General features: G+C 36.9%; 1 protein-coding gene across 1 annotated transcript in view; it reads left to right on the plus strand.

Annotated features, from left to right (window-relative positions):
* The window catches only part of LOC134531594 (exportin-5), a 298,110-nt gene that overhangs the window by 37,581 nt on the left and 237,725 nt on the right, over positions 1–22,804 (plus strand). Inside the window, exons 4-5 of the mRNA XM_063367321.1 lie at positions 3,547–3,717; positions 10,373–10,516. Of these exons, the coding sequence (XP_063223391.1) occupies positions 3,547–3,717; positions 10,373–10,516 (315 nt within the window). The remainder of the gene's footprint in view (positions 1–3,546; positions 3,718–10,372; positions 10,517–22,804) is intronic.

Genomic DNA, 22,804 nt, shown 5'->3' on the forward strand with positions numbered 1-22,804 from the left:
AGTGCAGCAAAAAGTGTGAGTTTGTTTACACTTATGTTCCCAGATAGCGAAATTGCTAAGGGTATGCAATTGCAGAAGTCGAAAACTTCTTATGCAATAGTGTACGGGCTTGGATATTATTTCCATGAAGAATTAATGCATGACGTAAAAAATGTTAATTTTTTTGTGGTGGGTTTTGACGAGTCTCTGAATAAAGTAGCCCAGAAACAACAGATGGATGTATCTCTTCGCTATTGGGACACTTCCAAGAATCATGTCACCACTAGATATTTGAATTCAGTGTTTTTAGAACACACTGCAGCATCTGACTTGTTGAATGGCTTGAAGGCTGCCTTGGAAGGTTTAGATCTAAATTGTATCTTGCAGTTGTCAATGGATGGCCCCAACGTAAATTTAAAGTTGCAAAGGGACATGGCTAAAGAATTAAGACCAGGCAGAGAAGATCCTAAAATTCTTGATATGGGTTCATGTGGCCTTCATGTTATGCACAACAGTTTCAAAGCTGGTATCAAAGGAACTGCTTGGAATATAATTGAATTTCTGCGTGCTCTATACTATCTTAAAGATGTTCCAGCTCGCCGTGCAGATTTTGTAGAGGTTTGTGGCGAAAGAAATTTTCCATTGAAATTCTGTGGCATTAGGTGGCTGGAAAATGCTAATGTAGCAGCTAGAGCAATTTCAATTTTACCTGGAATTCGCAAGTATGTCACATGTGTTGCAGGAAGTAAGAAAGAACCAAAGTGTCATAGCTTCCAAATAATTGCTGCTTCAGTAAAAGACAAGTTGCTTCTAGCCAAGCTAACACTTTTCCAGTCTCTGGCCACAGAAATGGAACCATTTTTGAGGGACTTTCAAACAGATGCCCCAGTAGCACCTTTCCTCTACGAGGCAATTGTTTGTTTGATGAAAAACATTATGTTCAAGTTTGTGAAGAGGAACATTATTGAAAGTTGTCAGCTCAAGGATATAGATGTAATGAAAAAAGAAAATCTTATTAGATGTGAAGAAGTAGATTTAGGATATGCTACACGACAGGCTCTTAGGAAATGTGATGGAGCCAACCAGAAAGAGCTCTTACTTTTTCGCAAAGATTGCAGAACTTGCTTTCAGCTTCTTGTGGCAAAAATTATGTTTCGGTCGCCACTTAAATTTCCACTCACAAAATCTTTGCAGTGTTTGAATCCTGCTGTTATAGCTGCTGGAAATGGTGACTGCTATCTTTCTTCAGCTTTGGAAATTTTAACTGAAGGCAATTTGATAGCAGGAATTAATACAGCAAATGATATTGCCAGAGACTACAAAGAATTTTGTAATGATGTACTCATCAAAACAGAGATGAAATCTTACAATAAGTCAGATACCCGTTTAGATTCTTTCTGGATGATGCTTCTTAGAGGTTCAAAGTGGGAAAAATTGAAATCTTTTGTGCAGCAACTGTTAATACTTTCACATGGAAACTCACACCTTGAAAGAGGTTTCTCGGTGAATACTGAATGCCTCATTGAAAATATGAATGAGGAATCACTCATCGCCCAGCGTTGTGTTTTTGATGCTGTTTCTGTAGCTGGTGGTGTAGAGAGAGTAGAAGTTACAAAAGCAATGATAAACTCTTACAGGCAAGCCCATATGAGGTACAAACAAGCTCTTGAAAGAAAACGGAAAGAAGAAAATTCAAAGATTGAGCGTCAAGAAAAAAAAGTAAAGGTGGCAAGAAAAATTCAAGAATTGGAATCAAAGAGAAGAAAGTTAGTAACCGACACTCAGGTGGAAATACAAAAAATTGAAGAGCAAATAAATAAGCTACAAAAGTAATTTTAGTCTTTAAAAATATTTTTTAATCAAATGTGTGTATTTTTAAAATATTATTTTCTTGTCTGCATATTTAATATTAAACTTTGGACAGAACTGCTGTATCATCAGTTTTATACAGACAATTCTGAAGGAAAAAGAGTAGGCCTATCTTGTCGAATTTTGCATTAGTCAACTTGGTGAGATAAGGAATTTCATGAATTCTTAATTTTTGTGTTGTATATTATTTAGTGCAACATTTGTGATTTAAGGTACTTCCTTGTGTGCAAAGTTGTAATAATAAAATATAGTAACTGAATGCTTTAATTTACTAAACAGGCTGATTGTCAATAATAGTAATCTACCACTTAATATATTTTGCAGTAATTTTGAAGTTTAGAGGTTCGCTTGAAAAATGTATTTTCTTTATTACTTACAATTATTGGTGTTGTTCAATGTAGAATTAAATATAGATTAGGATTATGAAATCATGAGATTGTATTTTAGTTCTTTATATTTTAATATCAATGTTTTAAGATTAGAAAAATTACAGTGTACATGGCCATGTTTACATCTGAGGAAAAATGTTTATGAAATTGCTGTGTTTCAATGTGAAATTAAATGTACTTTACGATAAGTATATATATAATGATATACTGTTTATTTAACTATACGCTATATATAATGGTACATAGTAGGAAGTTTTTTTAACTGCGGACATACTTGCACTATTATGTTCAGAAGTATGTCATTGAGTACATTTTGACTTACTGAAAACAGATAATAAAACATAATTAAGATACATAATTGCTTCTACATATTCTTAAACTGTATTTTATTTAACATACTAACAACCTAAACTTTAGTAGTAGGCCTAGGCTACACTTCTTTTCTGAAAGCACTTGAGTTAGGTGTACATGGTCATATTTTTTTATTGGTCAACAATTAATTTGTTTTAGTAAGTAGATATTTATTACCTGAAATATTTATTAAAGCTTAAGTGCCATTATTTAAGATTAGTAATTTTTTCTAACCATAAGATTTTTGGCAATCAAAATTTTTTTAAGACAATGCATTTACAAGACGTATTTTTATTTAACTTATAAAGTTTAGAAGGATAGGCAAGCCTGTACTTGAATACTTTAGGGAATGTGGGAAATGTACTGGAATTTGAAACCAGATATTTGCTGGACACCCTGGTAGGTGTCTGGCAAGTATTGTGGCTAGCTGCTGCTAGGTGAGCCAAATTTTGTGTGTGTGTGTGTGTGTGTCTGTGTATGTGTCTGTGTCTGCGTGTCTGTGTGTGTCTGTGTGTGTGTGTGTGTGTCTATATATATATACGAAGAAATGTTAAGTTGTTTTTCTTATAAGATATTATATTTTATCATGAAAATAGTAAGGAAGACATTAAGTTACAAGTTAACCTGCTGCTTATGTTATTTAGAAGACATAACTGCAGAACACCATTCTATTGAAATAATATTTATTACATGTAGTGAGTGTTGTATGTTCCTTTCTTGCTAATTACAAAAAAATAACTGGTTATACACAATGGAATTGTATAATATCAATAGGAATGGATTATATTACAATCTTAGTAGTCTGATGTAATTACTTTTTAAATTGTTAATGCAGTTTTTTAGTTAGTGATGCATGATCTTGCTACCTTTAATATGGCATTGCATCTTGAAAAGTAAAGTTAGTTGCTGCAACTATTATTGTATTTTTCTCCATTTGTATATTATATGTTTATTGCAGACATTAGAAGCAACCCAGCGCAGGAGAGAAATTTACCAGGCTCTCACGGCAAATATGACCAGCATCTTGAGTTTCTTTCTAGTTATCATGGAGGAACACTATAGTAAATACAAGATCATGACCAGCCAGCTAAGCAGCAAGGAGGCCAGTGCCCATGCAAGGGTCTTGCAGGTAACTAACATAGCTGTATGGAGCGTGGTTGCATAGGTGTAAGTTTTTTTGCTGATTGCACTGTCCACTATGGTGATCCCTTAAGAATCGCTTTACCCAGTCTGCCCCTGGTGTGTTGTCTTCAAAGCAAGAAATATTTGCCCCCTTCTTGTTTATGTACTGCTTGACCATTTGTCGGAAATCATCTTCAGTCACAGGGAAACCAAATTCTGACAATTTAATCAGGTGTTGAACAAAAATTTCCTCCTCATTGTCAGAAAATACTTTCTGACCCCCCACAGTTCTTCCATGCTTGTTCTTTAATTTATTTTTTAATGTGGCTATAGGAATTTTGTACATACTTGAGGCTTTTCGTTGGCTGACAGTGCCATTTCTCACTGCATGAAGGCATTTTTCAAGTGTCTCTGAGGTGTAGTTGCAGTAGTTCCTACTTCCCACCTTTTTTTTGTACACACGTGGCATTTTTTATGTTGTCACTTCTTCTGCAACAGTAAAGTAATAAATAATGAAATAATAAAGTTATTGTTCATGTAGAATGCACACATCACACAAAGAAATATTCTTTAAAAATGCAATTAAAAAATTATCAGTAGGGGTAACTTTTTCTCAGGACAAAGACAACCCAATTAGCTATTTTAAGACATATTTTTGGTTAAAGGCTAGTATGACAAACAAATGAAAGAACAAATGAAAATGTGTTACTAAAACCTTAAGTCAAACAAATAAATAATGGAATTAAACACTTACCAAGCCCACAGCATTATAACTAGGTTAAACAGCAGATAAAAGTTTCAGATAAAAAAAAATCCATGCAATGTAACAAGTAAGTAAACAAGCAGTATTACCAAAATAAAAAAATATAATTATTGGGACTCATACATATTTTTCACTTAATAGTTTTTGTATCTATCGAACACATGAATAATAAATAAGAATTAACATAATAAGTATAAAATTAGTTGAATTTAAACTTTTTTCTTTATGTGGTATAAATAGTGGTGTGAAAAAATGGTGTAACCATTTTACGCGAAAAAACGCGATAATTGGACTTAAAAACGACATAAAACGAAAATCCGTTTTTTAAACTACTAAATCTGAAAAACAATATACAGCGTAAATCAGCTATATCGGTGAACATGTTTTGACGTAAAATACTATACATATATACATTCTTTTATTTTTAAGATTGCACTAATTTCTTAGCATTTTTAACATTGATAAATGGTTAAATATCACGTTCACTGAGGTAACAACATAAATATTATTCCGTTCTAACGTTCGCTTTGTTTTAGCAGAATCGCCAACATACGAGAACACATAACTCCATGAACGCGACTTAAAACTAATTACAAAAAGTTGAATATTAAGTCCTTTCCAACTAATTTCGCGCGAGTTAATATACGTTTAGTTTCTTCAAAACGTAACACCATTTCATTGTAATTTTATTTTACCAGCACTTATAGATACTGGTATTTTTATTACAATTTTGGCTTGTTAACGTTGGCTACGCGTAAATACTGGCAGTCCTTTGTCACGTACACACGTTACGTTGCTGCTTCAAAACAATGCTGAAATTAAAGCCTACTGCCGAGTCCCGAGCAAAAGAATTTAAATGTGAGGGTTTATATGCTTCTAACTAGATTTTATTTTGCAAGTGGTGCAATTGTAGAGTTGACCACGAAAGGCGCGACACTGTTGTAAAACATGTCAACAGTAAACACCACGTTAAAGTTAGGTTAGGAAGTGCAGCTGGTGTCAGCAGCAAACGTTTAGCCACGATGGAAGAAGTGACTACTGTTGCCAAAAAAATGAGAGAAGACAGAAAAGTTCATCATGAAAACTACACAGGCGTTTATCTCTGCAAATATACCACTTGAGAAATTGTTTTTAACAGAGATTAAATGCGGATAGTGGTGAAACTATGTAAATTTATTGACTAGTCATAAAGTTAATAGTCCATTTAAAACAGTTTAAAGTGTTTCCCATAGCATTACAGTGTACATGGTCACAAATTTAAAAATACGTATATTTTTATCCTTATTTTCTGCTGCAAATTCCTATAAAAACACAAAACACAGAAATTGTTGATTTTGGAAACGAAAGTGGCTAAATTTTAAAACCATAATTTCACACCCCTAGGTATAAAGTCACCTCAGGGTGGCCAAAGACACCCGGTTTTACGGTACGTTAAAAGAGCATTTACAAACACCTTTCATAGCGTTTATTTTGTGATCTGTAGCATTTTGTAGCATTTATAAAATTAGGAAAATAGCATTTTGTAACACATATACATTGAGAAAAATTTCATTTTGCAGCATCTATAAAATTAAGATGCAAACATTTTATACTATTTATAGCTTGAAAAAAAATAGTTTTTAAAATATACATTTTTTCCTGTGTACTGTCAGTCAACAGTTTACCCATACCTATATGTCCACTCACTTTCATTACAGTACTACACCCACAATGTAAATATTATTAATCCTACTGGTTGAACTTTAACATAGCAAAAGTCTCCAAGTTATTTTCTGTTAGTTTCCTCCTCCTGTCGGTAAGCACAAGATTGTAGCTACTGAAAAACCTTTCAGCATCTACGCTGTTGACTGGTAACCAAAGAGATTTGATAGCTGCACAGCTAAATTCTTCACAGTTTGGTCACATTGCCAACAAAATCTGAAGAACATCAACTTTGATTACTTCTTTAAGCTGTTTCACCAACTGCTCATGGAAATATAGGTAGCCTTCCATAAATTTCAAATCCACAGATTTGCATGCAGGCAGTATTGATCTGTTTGCATGAACAGATGCTTCAACCTTCACTACTTGTCCTGCAACAGCTGGGTCGAAGAGTTTGCCTGATGCCCTGTATAGATTGTTGGCTTCACATGGACCCATGTGCAGTACAAGCTTCATGTGTGCTTTTGTACAGGCATTTTTCAGGTTTTCAGTCATTTTTGTCTTCATCACTGTGTTGTTGCAACGAGACAAAAATGCTGCAGTTTTTTCTGGGAAGAATCCTTTTGCTGGTCTCCCCAATGACAAATCTATTCTTTCAAGGTGGTCCCAGATGATATGACCACAAGGGTACTCAGAGCCTTCAAAAATAGTAATCAGTGTCATCAGAGGTTGACAGATTTCAGATACGAATGTGATCTATGTCTTTACCTGCATTTCCTGTTCTGGGGTTGGGAGTGTTTCGCATACCAACAGACTACTTGCATTTTTATCTTCATACTGAGAAAGAAATTTTGTAAGAGGATCTAGGTGTTTGTCAAGATAGACAACACTCTTAAACCACGAATTCCATCTTGTGATGACTGGTTTTGTAAACAACACAGGACGTAATTCAGGGTATTCTGACATCAGAATGTTAATACACAAATTTTTTATCTTTCTACCATGAAGAAAGGACATTTTCAGGTTAACAATAAGCCTGTTCTGTCATAAAGACATCTCCAATGAGACTAATCTTGTGTGCCCAACATTTAAAATGTATCAAATGGTCTCCAGAAGAACTTTCAGAGCAGAGAAGCAGGTATTCATATACCGAGCTGAATCTGACACCAGACCAACAATGTGCTCATATGAAATGCCATATTTCTGAACAGTATATACTATGGCTTGACTACATGTGGTTTCTGTAGCTGTATCAAGAAAAGAGCAACTGGCAAGAGGAACCTTTTGTTTTGCTGTACTGTTTACAGTTCTAAACAATACTGCAAAAACACATTGTCCTTGAATGTCAGTCCTTTCATCAGCAACTATTACAATGTCTTCTCCTTCAAATTCTTTGCAAAGTCTTTCTCTCTCATCTTCGCCACACTTCTCTACATAAACTCGTCTCAACTTGTCGCCCTCTGGCAAGTCACCAGATCCCTTAACATATTTTGACAAGTATTCACGCACTGCTGGATTACCATATTTACTCGCGTAAAGGCTCCCTTTTTTTTTCCAAATTTTCGACTCCAAAAAAGGGAAGGGGGCCTATACGCGAATTTGGAGGAAAAAATAGATTTTTCTTTTTTTCAGGTATGAAAAACTAACATTTAATAAAAGCAAAATGAAATACAGCCACAACTTATTTAAACACCAATTAAATTTTCATTAAATGAAACAGCTGGCGGAACGACTGGGAAGTCGTGCGTCTTTGTTCTAATGAGAGAGGGTGGGGGAGGCAGCGACGTGGCAGGAGGGAGAGAGAGGCAGCGATCAGCAGGGGGGAGAGGCAGCGCTGCGATGGGGGGAGAGAGGCGGAGGTGTGGCTTAACCTCCCTCCTGCCAGCTAGCCAGCCAACCAGACAAAGGAGTGTTAGAAATACCAGTTACTTCCCTTCCTCCTTCTCTACCCCTCTTTTTCTCCGACAACACTGCACATCAACACAAGCGTGCGAGTCCAGCTTTCTTTATCTTTATGTCGTTTGAGATAAGACTAACTGCGTACGTCTGTCAGGCCTCACGACAGTCCTACTGAGAGCGGACAAACTATAATACCAGTCTCTGTATCACTGCCGCTTACAAAATCACCTCCCGCCGCTGACAATACATGGCTTGCTGTTTGATGCATGCCAAGCTGCCCTGCCCTCAGATAAACCCAGAAAAACATGTTTTTAAATTTTTTCTCAAAAATGTTTACAAAACAAGGAGGGAGGCTTATACGCAGGTGGGGCCTTTACGCGAGCAAATACGGTATCTAATTTATGTAGTGGTATGTTTGCCTGAAGGAATATCTTCACAGTATCCATGACAAATTCTGATTTTTCCTGCTTGGCTTTCTTTGCATTTTCATTTATTTCAAACAAACTGGCTTGCAACTTGCTGGAGTGAGGGTCACTTTCAACAGAATTTTTTTTGCTTTTATGCCCACCTGACTGACAGTGCTTGTCCAAGTTATCTTTCTTCTCCCATTCCAACCTTATATTACATACAAATTGAAATTCCCGAATCACTTACATAAAATTTTTCTTCTTTGTAGTCTCTCGCACGGTCTTTAATAGTTATTTTGTGTCGCCCCATATCTAGAGAAAATTATACCTACTTCCGCCGATGCACAAAAAAATGTAACAAAATGAACACAATGCAACGACTGGACAAATGTCACAACATTTGTACACACAAAACTATGGTGATCTGATCTGAAAGCAGCCAAAACAGTGCGTGCACAGCAAAATTAAAAGTGCATGCGATAATAAACGCCTTGAAACGGACAGTGTGAGCGTGCCGACCGTAAGCTGAGGCTTGCGCACGTACAAGTAGTTCGAACTTCTAACGCCAGATAAACACGGCAGCACTTCAGATGTGCTGCGATCTGTTGTCGATATTCGAACTACATCTATGTAGGAAGTCGATTAGTCGAATCACAGATTTTGTTCGCGGCGAGTGGCGAGCTTGTGCCATGCTGTATGTTGTAATTTCTTGTTAGTAAACAACCCTCGGAAGCAAAAAATAGCAAAATCGAAAGATTTTTCGTCTTGATTACAGCTGATTAGATAATGTTGCATGCTAAATAGTTTTCAAACAAATAATATTGATATATTGTGTTCGCACTATGTTAGCGGGCATGGACGGGATTTTTTTTTACATTACATTCGACAGTAAATGCGAATGCGTGACCAAAATTATACGACTGTGTTTGCCAAACCCTGAATAACGTATGTATTTGCCGTTAAAACATTAATGGTGTACTTAATTTGTTAAGTCTTATTCTGAACATAATATTTTGTGCTGAAGTGAATACTCTCAAAGTTAGTTATTTGTTGTGTAGGGCCAATCGGCACTTCTTTTAATGATCTTTCAAGTTTTGTAAATCGTCACATATATTTTGCAAAAACCCGGATATTTCGCATCTATTTCGCATTTATCTCAATTGCGATTTTAACGTACCATTACTGATCACTCATCAAAACGTAGGCCTATAAAGGGTGCGACAGCATCCACAGTTTATGAATACAACTTGCCTACATTATAAGCAATATGAGATTACAATTTTTGACGTTAGTTTTTTTTTATTTGTGTGTTAGTGGAAGATTTTGCGTACTGAAATACAAATATTATTACTTCAAATTATTTTCTTAACTACTAATAATATTTATTACAAAAAAGTAAGTTTTTCAAATTCAGTAAATTGTCACATGTATTTTAGTATCTAATAGAGATGTACACGATGCATTTGCAAGTGCATGTTATGAGCATATTAGATAAGAGTATCTAATAGAGATAAAGTCCCCCCTGAACAGATTGTCTGTTTAGTGTGGCTACCAAAATTCAAACCTGCCTCCCCCCATCTGCCTTGGAGGTGAACCTATATTGCCATTTAAATCTGAACTCACGATGGCGGCAGCGTCAAAGTGCTGTTGCCATCTGGACGCCTCTGCTGGCGGTGTCGGGGCAGACAGCACAAGGAGGGCTTGTTTCTGTGGGAACACTTGTATACAGTCTGGCTGGGGGCTCCAGTGCTGCCCAGTCAATAACTAGCAGTCTTACCAAGTGCTGCCCAGTCAAAAACGTAATATATACATTTTTGGAGCCAAAATAATTATAATAAAAACATGTAAGGTAATGGAACAAATTTCTTTTATGTTTAATCTCAACCCAAATTTAACACTATTCAGGTTTTTTTTTTTAAATTTCTTTTGTTTACTCCTGTGATGGAATGCAGGTTGGTTTGCTGACGCTGACTGGTTTCGTTGAGTGGGTGTCTATATCTGCTCTCACTGCCAACAACAATCACCTCCTTCGTGTTCTCTGCATCCTGCTTGAGGACACCTCGTTTCAGATCATGGCAGCCGACTGCTTAGTGCAGGTTAGTGCAATGTCTCATCTGTACAACCACGGTCACATCAAAAACATTGCAGTAACTTGCTTTTCATCTTATGTCATACATTATTCATAGCCAGTTTATAAAATGTGCTTAGTTTGCCTTGAGTTAGTGTGCTTATGTACACAAAAATGTAGAACTTTGTTGTATTATTGTTAGTTTAGGTGAAAAATCCAGACATTGTACAGCTAGCTATGGTCTGGATTGCACATACAAAACAACATTTGAATATTTGGATGCCAAAAATAATATAATTTCCATAGAATTTTTTTTTTTAAGTTTAGGACTGCTTACATTGATGATTTTCTTGCATAATACTATATTTACCTGCGTATGGATTTCACATTTTATACTGATTTTTTAAAAAAAGTTTAGTGCAATCCTTGTGTATTTCATTTTGGGTAAAAAAAATTAAGATTGCACTGAGTGGTTAAATAATTAGCCTGTGTTGGTTCTTAATAATTATGTTACGAGTAAGTGTAAATTGTTTAGTTAAAATATCTCAGAAGTGCTTGCAAAGCATCATGAACTGTGTCTGCTGCCTGTTGGGCGGCCAATTGGCCGGCACTGGTAAGTGACGTGGCTGTCTGCCGCAGTGCCGTGATAGCATTCTGCGAGAGGGGAACATTTAAAAACATTTAGAAAACTTAAGTGAAGCTCTAAATGCTGTAAAGAATGGTGTCGGGTTGAATGAGGCAGCGCGGAGATTTAATTTACCTCCAACTACACTTAAAGAGGTATGCAGCCGATCAAAAAAAGTCTGTTGTACCCATTGGACGACCAACAGATTTACCTCCTGAATTAGTGGAAGATCTAGTGCAGCATGTTTTGCACTTGGAGAGATTGTTCTATGGGCTATGGCTAGCATTCGGCGAGAGGGTAACATTTAAAAATAAATCAACCGGAGTGAGAAAGAAGTGTGTGTGTTTGTGTTTTTGTGTGGTGTGTGTGTGTTTGTATGGTGTGTCGTATTGTTTATCTTTCAACAAGCTGAGACACAGTACACAAAGACTTCAGTTGTGCTCAGAATTCTTCTTAAGGCAGAATATAGTGCAACCGAAATTTAAGGGTGGCCCTTACTGTGAAACTGATTATGCGTGCATCTAGGTCTCAATTAACACGGATTATCAGGAGTTTACTGTATTTAAATTTGGATAGGTTGTTCAATGACTCTAATTCTACTAATGAATAATGCGACAATATATTAAACGGAGCATTGTAAAAAAATAACATGTTGAATAGAATATACTATCAGTGTATATATGTAATATTGTATATAGTGATGATACAGAAACTCAATTTCTTTGCTAAGGCTCCACTTGGGAAACCAATTTTCTATGTGAGGCCAGAACAAAAATTTAACGTCTAATAGAATACAAATAATATTACACTTGTCCAACAATGTAATTAAGCCTAAAATATCTACGTGTCACTAAAAAATGTTCTAATGAACTTTTCCAAGGTGGCCTACCTGGATGCCGGATCCTAGACCATACATACATGTAAACACTGTATGAGTATGTGGAAGAATTGTGCGAAACTTGTCAGTACACAATGATCCGTGTACATCCGTGGACCAACACAAATAAACACCAGCAAAATACACGCAAAATTGAACTGTTTTCAAAGCTTCCGTCAGGACATCCTGTCGTAAAGCTACAAAAATCCAAGCGGTTCAAAACATTCTTTTTCCCATTATTCCTGGCGCCAGGTGCTTCGTTAGAGGTGCCGGCAAGTCTCAGTCAGTCACAAGGTGCTGTCCAGGAAATCAAATGAAAATGGTTTTAATGAAATAAAAATAAAAAATAATAATTTAGGCAAACTGTTAAACGGCAACGTCTCTGAAATTCCTGAAAATATGTTTAAAATCTAAAACAGTTTTGTAAACACAGTTTCTGTAGCTGTCAACAAAGAACTTATTTACGTTTCGTGGCTAGGAAACAGCAATTGAAAATTGTTAACAAACCATAAAATACACAGTTTCAGCACACAGTATTACTTAAATTTTACAGATGCCGTTCTCATACTTAATTTACACCATGCTCTAGAATTTGGTTGGATTCAGTATGTACACAGAAAACACTTACCTGAAACTGGCAACCGCGCATACGGCAACACCGTGCCTGCAACCGAAATAGTTGGCGCCGACACATCATCCCTCAAAGCGTGCCGTCAATGCGCGTTCTGCCATACTCGCTGTTTGATCGGTTTGTAGACACCTGCTGCAGTTGATGGAGGTATCAACGTACCTCAGTGAAGGTCTCTGGTACTGAAGAAACAGCGATCCAGACGTCAGTAGCACGGTAAGTGCCAAGGTCTCACAGCAAACTCTGGAAACTGCGAACATGGCCGTGTGGCGGTTAGTAAACAATCCCACGCGTGTGCAGGTATTCATCCCCCTGGAGCTGCTGGACAGGATGTCACCTGCGTATGTCACGTCATGGACGTCATGTGACGGAGGGGTATGCAGCCACCGCGTGTCCAGAAGCTGCGGAGAGTAGCCGCTCCAACCACCAAGCCAGCAGTTGGACTGATCCAGCCCTCGCGGCTCTGCCTGGCTGGGAGACGATGCCGGTGTAGATGGCATAGAATTACAGTAGTCACATGCTCAAAAGTTGTTTACTTACCCTGTTTTATCATTTGCACACTATAAAATAAGGCATCCATGATAGTAAAACAGTCCTTGAGATATTTCCGCGGCTGGTTCCTATGCTGAAAACCCTAATTTAGATAACTCCGTAATGGAATGATCTTTTGTAATTATTAAAATCAACAAAATAATGTAATAAGTAGAATAATAATAAAATAAAATTAAAACGTAAATCACATTTCACAAAGTCATTAACAGTTCAACAACATAAACATATAAGTTCTTGCAATAATATAGCATAGACACATTGTTAACTTGGTAATTGATAGATCTGAAAAAGTTTTTCATGACAAAATATACACTATTAACTTCATAGTTATTTAGACATTTCAGAACATTTCTAGTCTAATAAATATTACAGGTAAACATCAATTTTTGGCAAGTAATACTGTATTATGGGCCTTGGCTAAAATCAACAGAAGCATTGTTTACATTTAAAATTTTACAAGTCCAAACTCAAAATATTATATTCATGTGTACAACTTATAGCATATTAATGCATATTTCACTATGAATAATTAAAATAACATAAGATATTTTTGCATAATTTTTCACATTTGATACCATTTTGTGTCAGACTGACAGAAAATATTGTTCCAACATACATATATGTTTACAAAGCATATTTTGCTTCTGGAAACTTATGTAGTTAATTTTTTTTTCTTTTTACAAATAAAAATTACATATGGACTTCGTCAAAAACAACAGCTGATCATCAAAACAAACACATGTATCAACTGAAATTCATATACCCTTAATGTCAGCTGAATAGTTGGTCCATACAATTAATGAATACAGTCTATTGGTTTTTAATTGCATTTAGCAATTTTTTTTTGTGATTATTTGCCATTATTCTTTATTTTTTCATGATGAGAATGAGCAGGGTGGGTCGTACTGACGCTTGTAGTCTTAGTACCTGTCCCCTAAAACATTCATCTTCATCCTCACCACTTGTTACACCACCAGTATGCCACAACACATGCAATACACTGTACTTAGCACTGAAGACGTCTGATAACAACTAGACTAAAACTTCAAGAGTGAAATAAAGTGCATAGTGTGTGATGAAATAAATTGTTCCCTGTGCAGTGTAAGCTTTCACTTTAAACATGTTTTCAGATTTAATTTTTTAAAATAAATCTCAAAATTAGTTAGTTCCCAGTGTAAATAGAAAATACGTGGTTGATAGGAATAAGCATTTGAGTGTGTTGTGACCCTGTGGAAACACTATTAAAGTGACAGGAGTTGTCTACTAGGAGATGAAGAAAAGTGTATTAGGTGGGATTACTCACAAAAAGTAAGAACCAAAAGGCTCTTACGTAGCACACCAGGTCAATCCTAGTTATAAGTTTCTTACAGTGTTCAAATGTTGTCACTATGGTAGGATGTCAGTACACAATACACCATTGCCTGTAGGTAATCTGTAGCTTCACTGTATTCCTGTGTTGTCTTGCGTACTAATGTCACTGTACACTTTACGTACTCTTCTAGTGCCAAAAATTCTCAACATAACACAGGGGTGTATGAGCACTGTTTAGTTATGTTGGGAAATGAATTATTCTTATACTGAACTGTACACGCTTAGGAATACAACTACAGTGGGACCCGGCAATTACGTTCCCGCGAATAGCGTTTTCCCGTCAATTAAACCATTTTTTGCTAGTCCCAACATTTGTCCTATGTTTACAATACATTAGATTCCCGCTAATCACATGGTACAATCAAATGCCTTCCCGTGATATACACAGTTATTGTCATAAAATAAAGTGCTTGTTGTTACGTGTTGCCAACCATAACTGTAGTAAGATTCTATCGATTCCTCGAACAGAGTATCATTCCATTATGTACATGGTGCACTGCGTCGCAATTGGCAAATCGGGTGCTCTTATTGTTCTACTATGTATAAAGTCTGATTTCGGGACTGTGCTCACGTTTTATGGTTCAAAAAATTTTTGGTTTATGTACTTTACATACATTACGTATGCACTTTCAATCTTGAGTACATTAGTAATACCAAATTTTTTTTTGTTCTTCAGATCGTTCCATGTAGTGAATGGAATACGTCCGAATAGCAAATACATTTTCTCGCTCCTTGGCAAAAGTTGGCAACACTTCTGCGCACCACTGTGTTGGTTTGTACCAGTGATTTTGTTTACCTCAACGTAAATTTTCGCTTTACTGACACGTTCTGCAGATAATTTATTCATGTTTGTGATGATAATTTTCGCGATATTCGTATAATGGCGAGTGGTCGTGAAAGAAACCCTTTAACAGTTGAGCAAAAATTGAATATTTTGAGGCAGTTTGACAACCACTTTGGATCGTGTGTGGCCTTAGTCAAGGCATTGGATATTCCCGTGTCTACATACATTAAACAAAATTATTCGTAATCGAATGTCCATTGAAAATGCCGCAGAACAAAGTGGATCAATGGCAAAAAAATTAAAACTGTGAAGGTGTCCAAACACCAAGAACTGAACGGCTTGGTTAAGGAGTGGTTTGATGTTACACGGGCAGCAAACATCCAGTGGATTATTTGCGAAAAAGCAACGCAGATTGCGGATCGCTTAGGCATTGAGTTGGATTGATCTGTTCAAAAGGAGATGCAATTTTGTGTACCATACTGTTTGCGGTGAAAGCAAAAGTGTTGATCTAGAAACAGTTGAACAATGGAAAAACACTTTGCCATATGTGTTGAAGGGTAATCACCCTAAGGACATATTTAATGCAGATGAGACCTAGTTGTTTTTTAGTGTACTCCCCAACAAAACTTTAAATTTCAAAGGAGAGAAGTGTCATGGGGGGGGGGGGGGGGAAATAGAGCAAATTAAGGCTGACAGTTTTGTTGTTTGTGAATTCTGATGCCACAGAGAAGCTGACTCCCATAGTTGTTGGGAAAATCTTCAAAACCTACGTGTTTTAAAGGCATCAAAACTTTCCCAACAAAATATTTTGCCAACAAAATGGCATTAATGACTGAAGCCCTGAATTCCCAGCTCCATGAATTAGATGCAAGAATGGGGGTGTAAAACTGCAAAGTTCTTTTGCTAGTTGACAATTGCCCAGCCCACCCTAAAGAAATGACACTACGTAATGTAAAATAGCTTTCTTCCCTGCAAACTGTACCTTGAAATAATACGTTCTTTTAAGTTGAAGTACAGGAAGCGACTCGTGCAGAGGGCCATCACAACGCTGGATTCAGGAGAGGATCCAGCCACAATGCATATCAGTGTTCTAACTGCTCTGCATTATACAGCGTGGGCATGGTCAGAAGTCAAGTCAGACATGATCATCAACTGCTTCAAGAAGGCTGGATTTTTAACTGAAGGTGATGTTGCTGCAACCCAGCCAGAGGCAGCCCACACACTGCAGGTTCAGGCTTCAGAGTGTCACTATTGAGTAGTTTGTCAATGTTGATGCTGCTGTGGTCACTGGACGACATTATTGACCAGCACTTGCAGGACAAAGAAGACATGGAAGAGAATGACAAGGATGAGCCAGTACCAGCGTGCAGCCACAGTGAGGCACTACAAGCTTTGGACACTGAGAGAAGCTATTTAGCCAGTGTTTCTGGAAGTGATGAGGTGTTTCATCACTTGAATAATGTGAAAACTCATCTTGAGGGTGTCCGAATCAAGTCGAAATGTCAAAGTAAAATATCTGACTTTTTTTTAGGAGGCAGTGATTGATGTTTCTTTTTTTGTTTTTTTAGTGTACTACATATATGTGTACAGTAGTAGATGGTGTGATTACATTATACCTTTGTATTAATGATGCCATGGCTACGGTATGTACGTTTAACAGCTCAGTAGGGTAAGTCGAAAATTTAAAATGTTTGTTTATTCTGTCTACAATTTTTGCATAATATTGTTAATTTCATCCCATTTGTTTGTGTTATTGCTGCTGCTTAAAATAAATTCAAAATATCAAGTTGTTAAATGTTAAGCCTATAACAATTTTTGCTTAAGTTTTGAGATTGCCATTAACTACTAAAGTTAATTGCAAACAAAAATAATATAGTTATTGTTGTAAAACTTTATTATAGCAAGCGTTGACTTGAAGAATTATATCTTTGTGTAGTTTTTAGTAAAATTTTACTTTCCCCTCAATTAGGGTTGTGCGAATGTTCGGTATACCGAAACCGAAATCGAAATTTTGCTACTTTCATTTTCGATTTCGGTAAGAATTTCATCTGTCAAAGTTCATTTTTAGCGAAATATTTCGAGCCAAACGAAAGTTCAATAGCTTACCGAAGTTCGTTTGTTCTAGTTGAAAAAGAACTCGTAATTGAATAAAAATGTACAGTAGAATACCGGTACAATAACGTACCTCATTATAACGTATATTTCACTTTAACGTATTTTTTTTAAGTCCCCGCCAAAAATCGTATCTTCGCCATGCAAAACGGTTTCAGTTTAAAGTATCATATTTTCACTATAACGTTAAAATTCTACTAGTAGCGTGGCATTACTACATCAAAATTTACTTAAACTGGTAAATAAATTTCCAGCTAAATGATTAATGTTGTAGAACAATGATACACAAATACCAACGCAACGTATTTTCTAACCTCTAAATTCTCAAAACAAAGTTAACAAACAGTTGCGCGCACTACCATAGATTATAACGTACGTAGTATGCGACGTGAGCAACACAACACCATTCGATACATCGAAAGACGGAAGTTTGAGAGAAGTATTAATTATTTAGACAAAAGTGTTACGCTACGCTAAAAATACTGTTTGATGTCTGTGCCGGGATTGTTTATTGTTATTGTTGAGTTTATTTTCAGGTTACGTTATTTAGACACCGCATTGTATTTGTGCTACAATATGAATAATCCTGGAGATAAAAAGAAACAAAGCAATTCACGCTTAAGGAAAAAGTGGATATACTCAGAGAACTAGACAAGGGGAAAAGCAAGTCGCAGTTGCGAATACATATGGCATTGCGGCTCTCCTGTACCTATATTTTTTATATATTTTTTTCTCTTTGTAAAGATATGTATGTATGTTTCAGTACTAAGTACAAAAATTTGAGGTCCCTGTAAGTACTTAGCACTGAGATTCTACGGTAATGTCTTTATATGATTTGCAGTTATTACTAATAACTTAATAACATATGCAAATCATATAAAGACATTAATTAGAAAAAATATATCCATTAAGATTAATTAGCGTGGTGATGAAAAAAACTCACGTTAATGAAAATACGGTAAAATCATAATTTGAACAAACATTGCCGATAAAGTAAACAAAATTCAAACGTGATTACAGTAGGCCTAGGTATCAAAACAAAACAAAATCATGCAATATTTGAAAAATTACCTGATTCATTTGCTTTCAAACAGTAGTGTAGGTACTATATTCGTAAAACATACTTTCCAGAACTGTTAGTTCACTATTTAGTATTTACAGTATACACATAAACAAAGAACGTACCTACTTTTATTCGCGCACGGCCAAACAAAAACATTGTCGTCGGCTTTATTTAAATTGTACATACTCTGTCTGGCATATAAAATCCTCATAATATACAGCCAATTAGACAAAAAGGTCAAGTCACTGCGTGTAATGACCACTTGGCAGCAACCATTTGTTATGTTTTGTTTTGACGATGTCTGCCTGGTCTACAGCTTCCTGAGCTAGACATGTGACAGTGGTGCAAGATGGTGGCCGTTCCGCAGTAGTCATGTGTTTTTTCATCAGTACCATGCATGTGATAAATATATTATAGACTGCGACATTACGACTGTAAAGGAAATAGTCTGTGCGCTGAAAGATCTGGATTGATTCTTTAAATTTACAAGTGACATGGGGCTGTGTTGTGTGGTCTAAGGCGGATGTTGATTATATTAAATAGTAATATTTATATATACATCAAAAGGCACCAAAATGATTTAGGTAATAGAATTTATTACTGAAGAGCAAATTTTGGGGCACTTTTTTACTTTGTTAATTAAAAAATTTCGATTAACTTTTGTTAAGAATATATTTATCTCATAGAAAAATTCATTTTCGTTTCACTTTCGTGAAACTTGATAAATTTTCTTTCACTTTCATTTCGTGTGGATGAAGTCACTTTCGCACATCCCTACCCTCAATTACACTTTCCCCCGAATTACACCATTTTCAGTTTTCCCCTTGAAAAGTAATTCAGGGGTTCCACTGTACTTCTCTAAGCAAAAATCAGCTGAGTTCACAAACATAATACCGTATCTCAGCTGACAGACACCTTAATTCCCCGGCATTACTTTGCCATTATAAACATAGGCAGGTGTACACGCTTGCCTTGTACCCACTCACATGTCTAGGTAACACACATTAAATTTTGTGTGACATTCAGGCATGCTGCAAAATAGTATATAACAGCCTGCTAATTGGCATATTCAGTTATTCATATTTTATTTGCACCACAGGTGCAGTGTAGGCTATTAATTGGTTAATATTGTACCGTCCTTCTTCTGAGAACTTGGGGCTGGGCAATGACCGACCATACTCCACCAGTATCTCATTCCTGTGGGCATCACCCACGCCCATGCTTGCTCCCGGCACGCAGTCCTCATGTGCGATCTCTCGGCCACCTGTAGAACTAAATCTAAGCCCTTAGTAACTCTGACCCTTTTCCCCTGGAAGTGCCACCTCCCAGGCACACTTGTTCCAACCTTATGTATTACCGCTAAGACTCTTGAGCGCTACCTACCGACACTGTCGCCAACAATATGTTGGTGTACCAAGTTTAGTTTCACTTCTCTGCCACAGAGCGCTACCTTACATAACGTCCTCTTTTCCACCCTCCCACATCTCAGTGACTCCCTTCTAGCACAGTGCCTCGGTACCACAAATTCCCTCCTCTTCCTGGTGACTAAAGAAAAAAAAAGTAACTTTTCGCTACTGGCCAGTGTCCAGGCCTTGTCACTTTTACACCTCCGTGAACTACTTTTCTTTTTAATTTTGCCCCCCCCCCCCCCCCCCTCTCCTACTCCCTTTTCGTATAACCAACAGCCAATTTTTGTTCGAACTTCCTTACCCCACCAAACGGTCTGCTACACAAGCTTCCTACATCGCTCTGCTGTCGGTGTGATGTCAGGGAGAATCTTCTGGGCCATCATCCTGTCAGAAAGCTACCGCTGTGCTTGTTGCATCTGTGCCTTGTCGTCTAACTATGGGGTTGTACCCCAAAAGTTTCTTCTGTTTCTTCATGTAGTTTTGTTGCTGATAGGTGTTAAATTTTCGTGTGTTACCTTCTTGCGTGTTCTGCCACACGATTGCGGTTGACATCTTGCTGTTTCTTCTCCTCATCATGACGAGAAGACTTTGATTACCCACAATTGGTGAGTGTAATCTGTTTCTTTTTTAACTTCTATGCCCCTAGTTTTGGAAAGTAACGAATTTGCATCGAAGTTTGTTTGGTTATTTTTTGTCACTAATCATACTGCATTATTTGTAATGCGTAGGGTTCAATTTCTCCCCAATTCTACGTCTTTTGCGGTTTCCTGGCACTCAAAGTTGAAAACAGGAATGTGAAAATTTATTTTACCTTTAAGACAATGAACCTCTAATTCCCTTTCTTCGGACTTTCACATCTGACTCAAAAATAATAACCGCAACTCAGTGATCATCCTCTAGTAGACCACTCAGTGATCATCCTCTAGTAGAGACTATGTTAAGATCAACTATACCTTTATTGTTTTTGTTTTAATGGGTATATCTGCCAATTATAGAAGTAAATATACTTCAATTTCTACAAAATATATTTATTGCAAATCTTAGTGTAATATAAACGCGGCTGACTGGTTCCTTTTTGTCTGTTTTTTAATAATTTCTTTCTATTAATTTTTGTAAACAAAAAAACAAACAAATATTTATTTATTAACTATGACAACGTAATAGTTACAAAGCCATTATATTTTATCCTATGTTTTGAATAGTTTATATTATTATGATCGCGAGAGACCAGACCGCGATGCCAGGTTCGGAGCTGGCTGGCGGTCCTGCACGAACACTGGCGTCACGCACCGTGTCACGTGCCGTGCACTAACGTAAGGCATGCCACGCATACCTGGCCAGATTACAAGGGTCGTCTATACCCCCTCCCCTCGTATCATTCCGCCTTGGGCTATTATCACCTTGAACGGCCTGGGAATTCCGGGCTTACGGAGGCCGCTGCATGGAGTGATATGAAATAAGTGTCACCATTTTCGATGTTTCGGGCATCGTATCGGCCCGGGGTGAAGCGACTCGTTATAGTTGCTCTCGTAGGTTCAAGAAGGGCGCCACAGGTACACGGCTTCTGCGGGCATTCTGTGACAGTTTCAATTGAATTCGGAGAGTTCGGAGAGTTCTGCGAGTGAAGGGAAGTGCGACATACGCGAAGAATGTGAGAGACCCCCTCGAGAGTGGCGCGACGTGGAGCGACGGGACCGAGAGAGTGCGACTGGGTGGCGTGAGACTGTGTGTGTGGATTGGCGCGAAGTAAGGGGCAAACCACTGTTGAGTCTAGCTCCTGTGAGGTATGTGGATCTTGGCAGACATGGAGTGACTTGCGAATAAACATTTTTTAATTGCCAGTGATTGGTGATCGGACATTATTTTAGTACAGTTATCTATTAGTAATATAATTATTAGTAATTAATAAAACTGAACAGCTTATTTCAGAAAGGAACCTGAGTCACTATTGAATAGTTCTGAGATAAACACAAAAAACATTCTAAAAGCTAGAATTTATTGTTCTGGAGACTGATAATGGAGTATGTTGTTAACATAAAGATAATGCATCTTTTACACATGTTACACACACATATAAGCTGTTAGTTTTTTTTATATGAGGATTTAAAAGCCACTGACTGAGGTCCCTTTCTGCTATAAATCTGAATTTAAATATATTCGCGTTGTATTGCAAGTTCATATTATGGTTTAAAGGGTACATAAAACAATATTCAGTAGTCTTAACATAGAAAGGCATATTCAAAACAATGCATTAATGACTGACACCAAAGCACTGCTATGCACAAAAAAATTTTGCACTTTGACTATCATGTAGTACCATCTGCATTTAGTCACATACAGGCAACTGCATTATTTTATTGTAAAAGTCTTGGAACTCGCTTGGCACATATCTCAATACATTTCTTATATCTTCCTTCTTGGTTTTCTTAATGGGTATACATCCCAGTGGATATGCAGGGAATCGCACATGTACACGCCTAGGGTATTACCCTTGGACAGATGGAAAGTGGAGTAGTAATAACCCTGATTATCTTCAGAGCTCAGTTTGTGAATGAATTCTGAAGTCAAGATAACACCCTTTTTATCGGAATTGTATTCAAAACAGTGATATTTAGAGATACTGAAGTGTTCCCTCTCCTTGTATGGAAGCCTCGCTGTCTCCACTGAAGAGACAGTTTATTTGTAGAGCACTGGCCACCATGTGTCATAGTTCATTATATGTTGAGTTTCAACAAGGTTAATTGTGTTTCGAGAACTGTCCATGGCAATAATTAACTCACAAAGTGGTTTGATTGTATAAATTCTGCTGGAGCGCTTTATTGGACGTTTGATTACGCTAAACTTCCTGTCACATGTGTCCCCTCAGAGGGAAGAAGTGTTTCACTGTTTTCAATC

Source organism: Bacillus rossius, chromosome 5 (assembly GCF_032445375.1).
Source record: "Bacillus rossius redtenbacheri isolate Brsri chromosome 5, Brsri_v3, whole genome shotgun sequence".
Classification (NCBI taxonomy): domain Eukaryota; kingdom Metazoa; phylum Arthropoda; class Insecta; order Phasmatodea; family Bacillidae; genus Bacillus; species Bacillus rossius.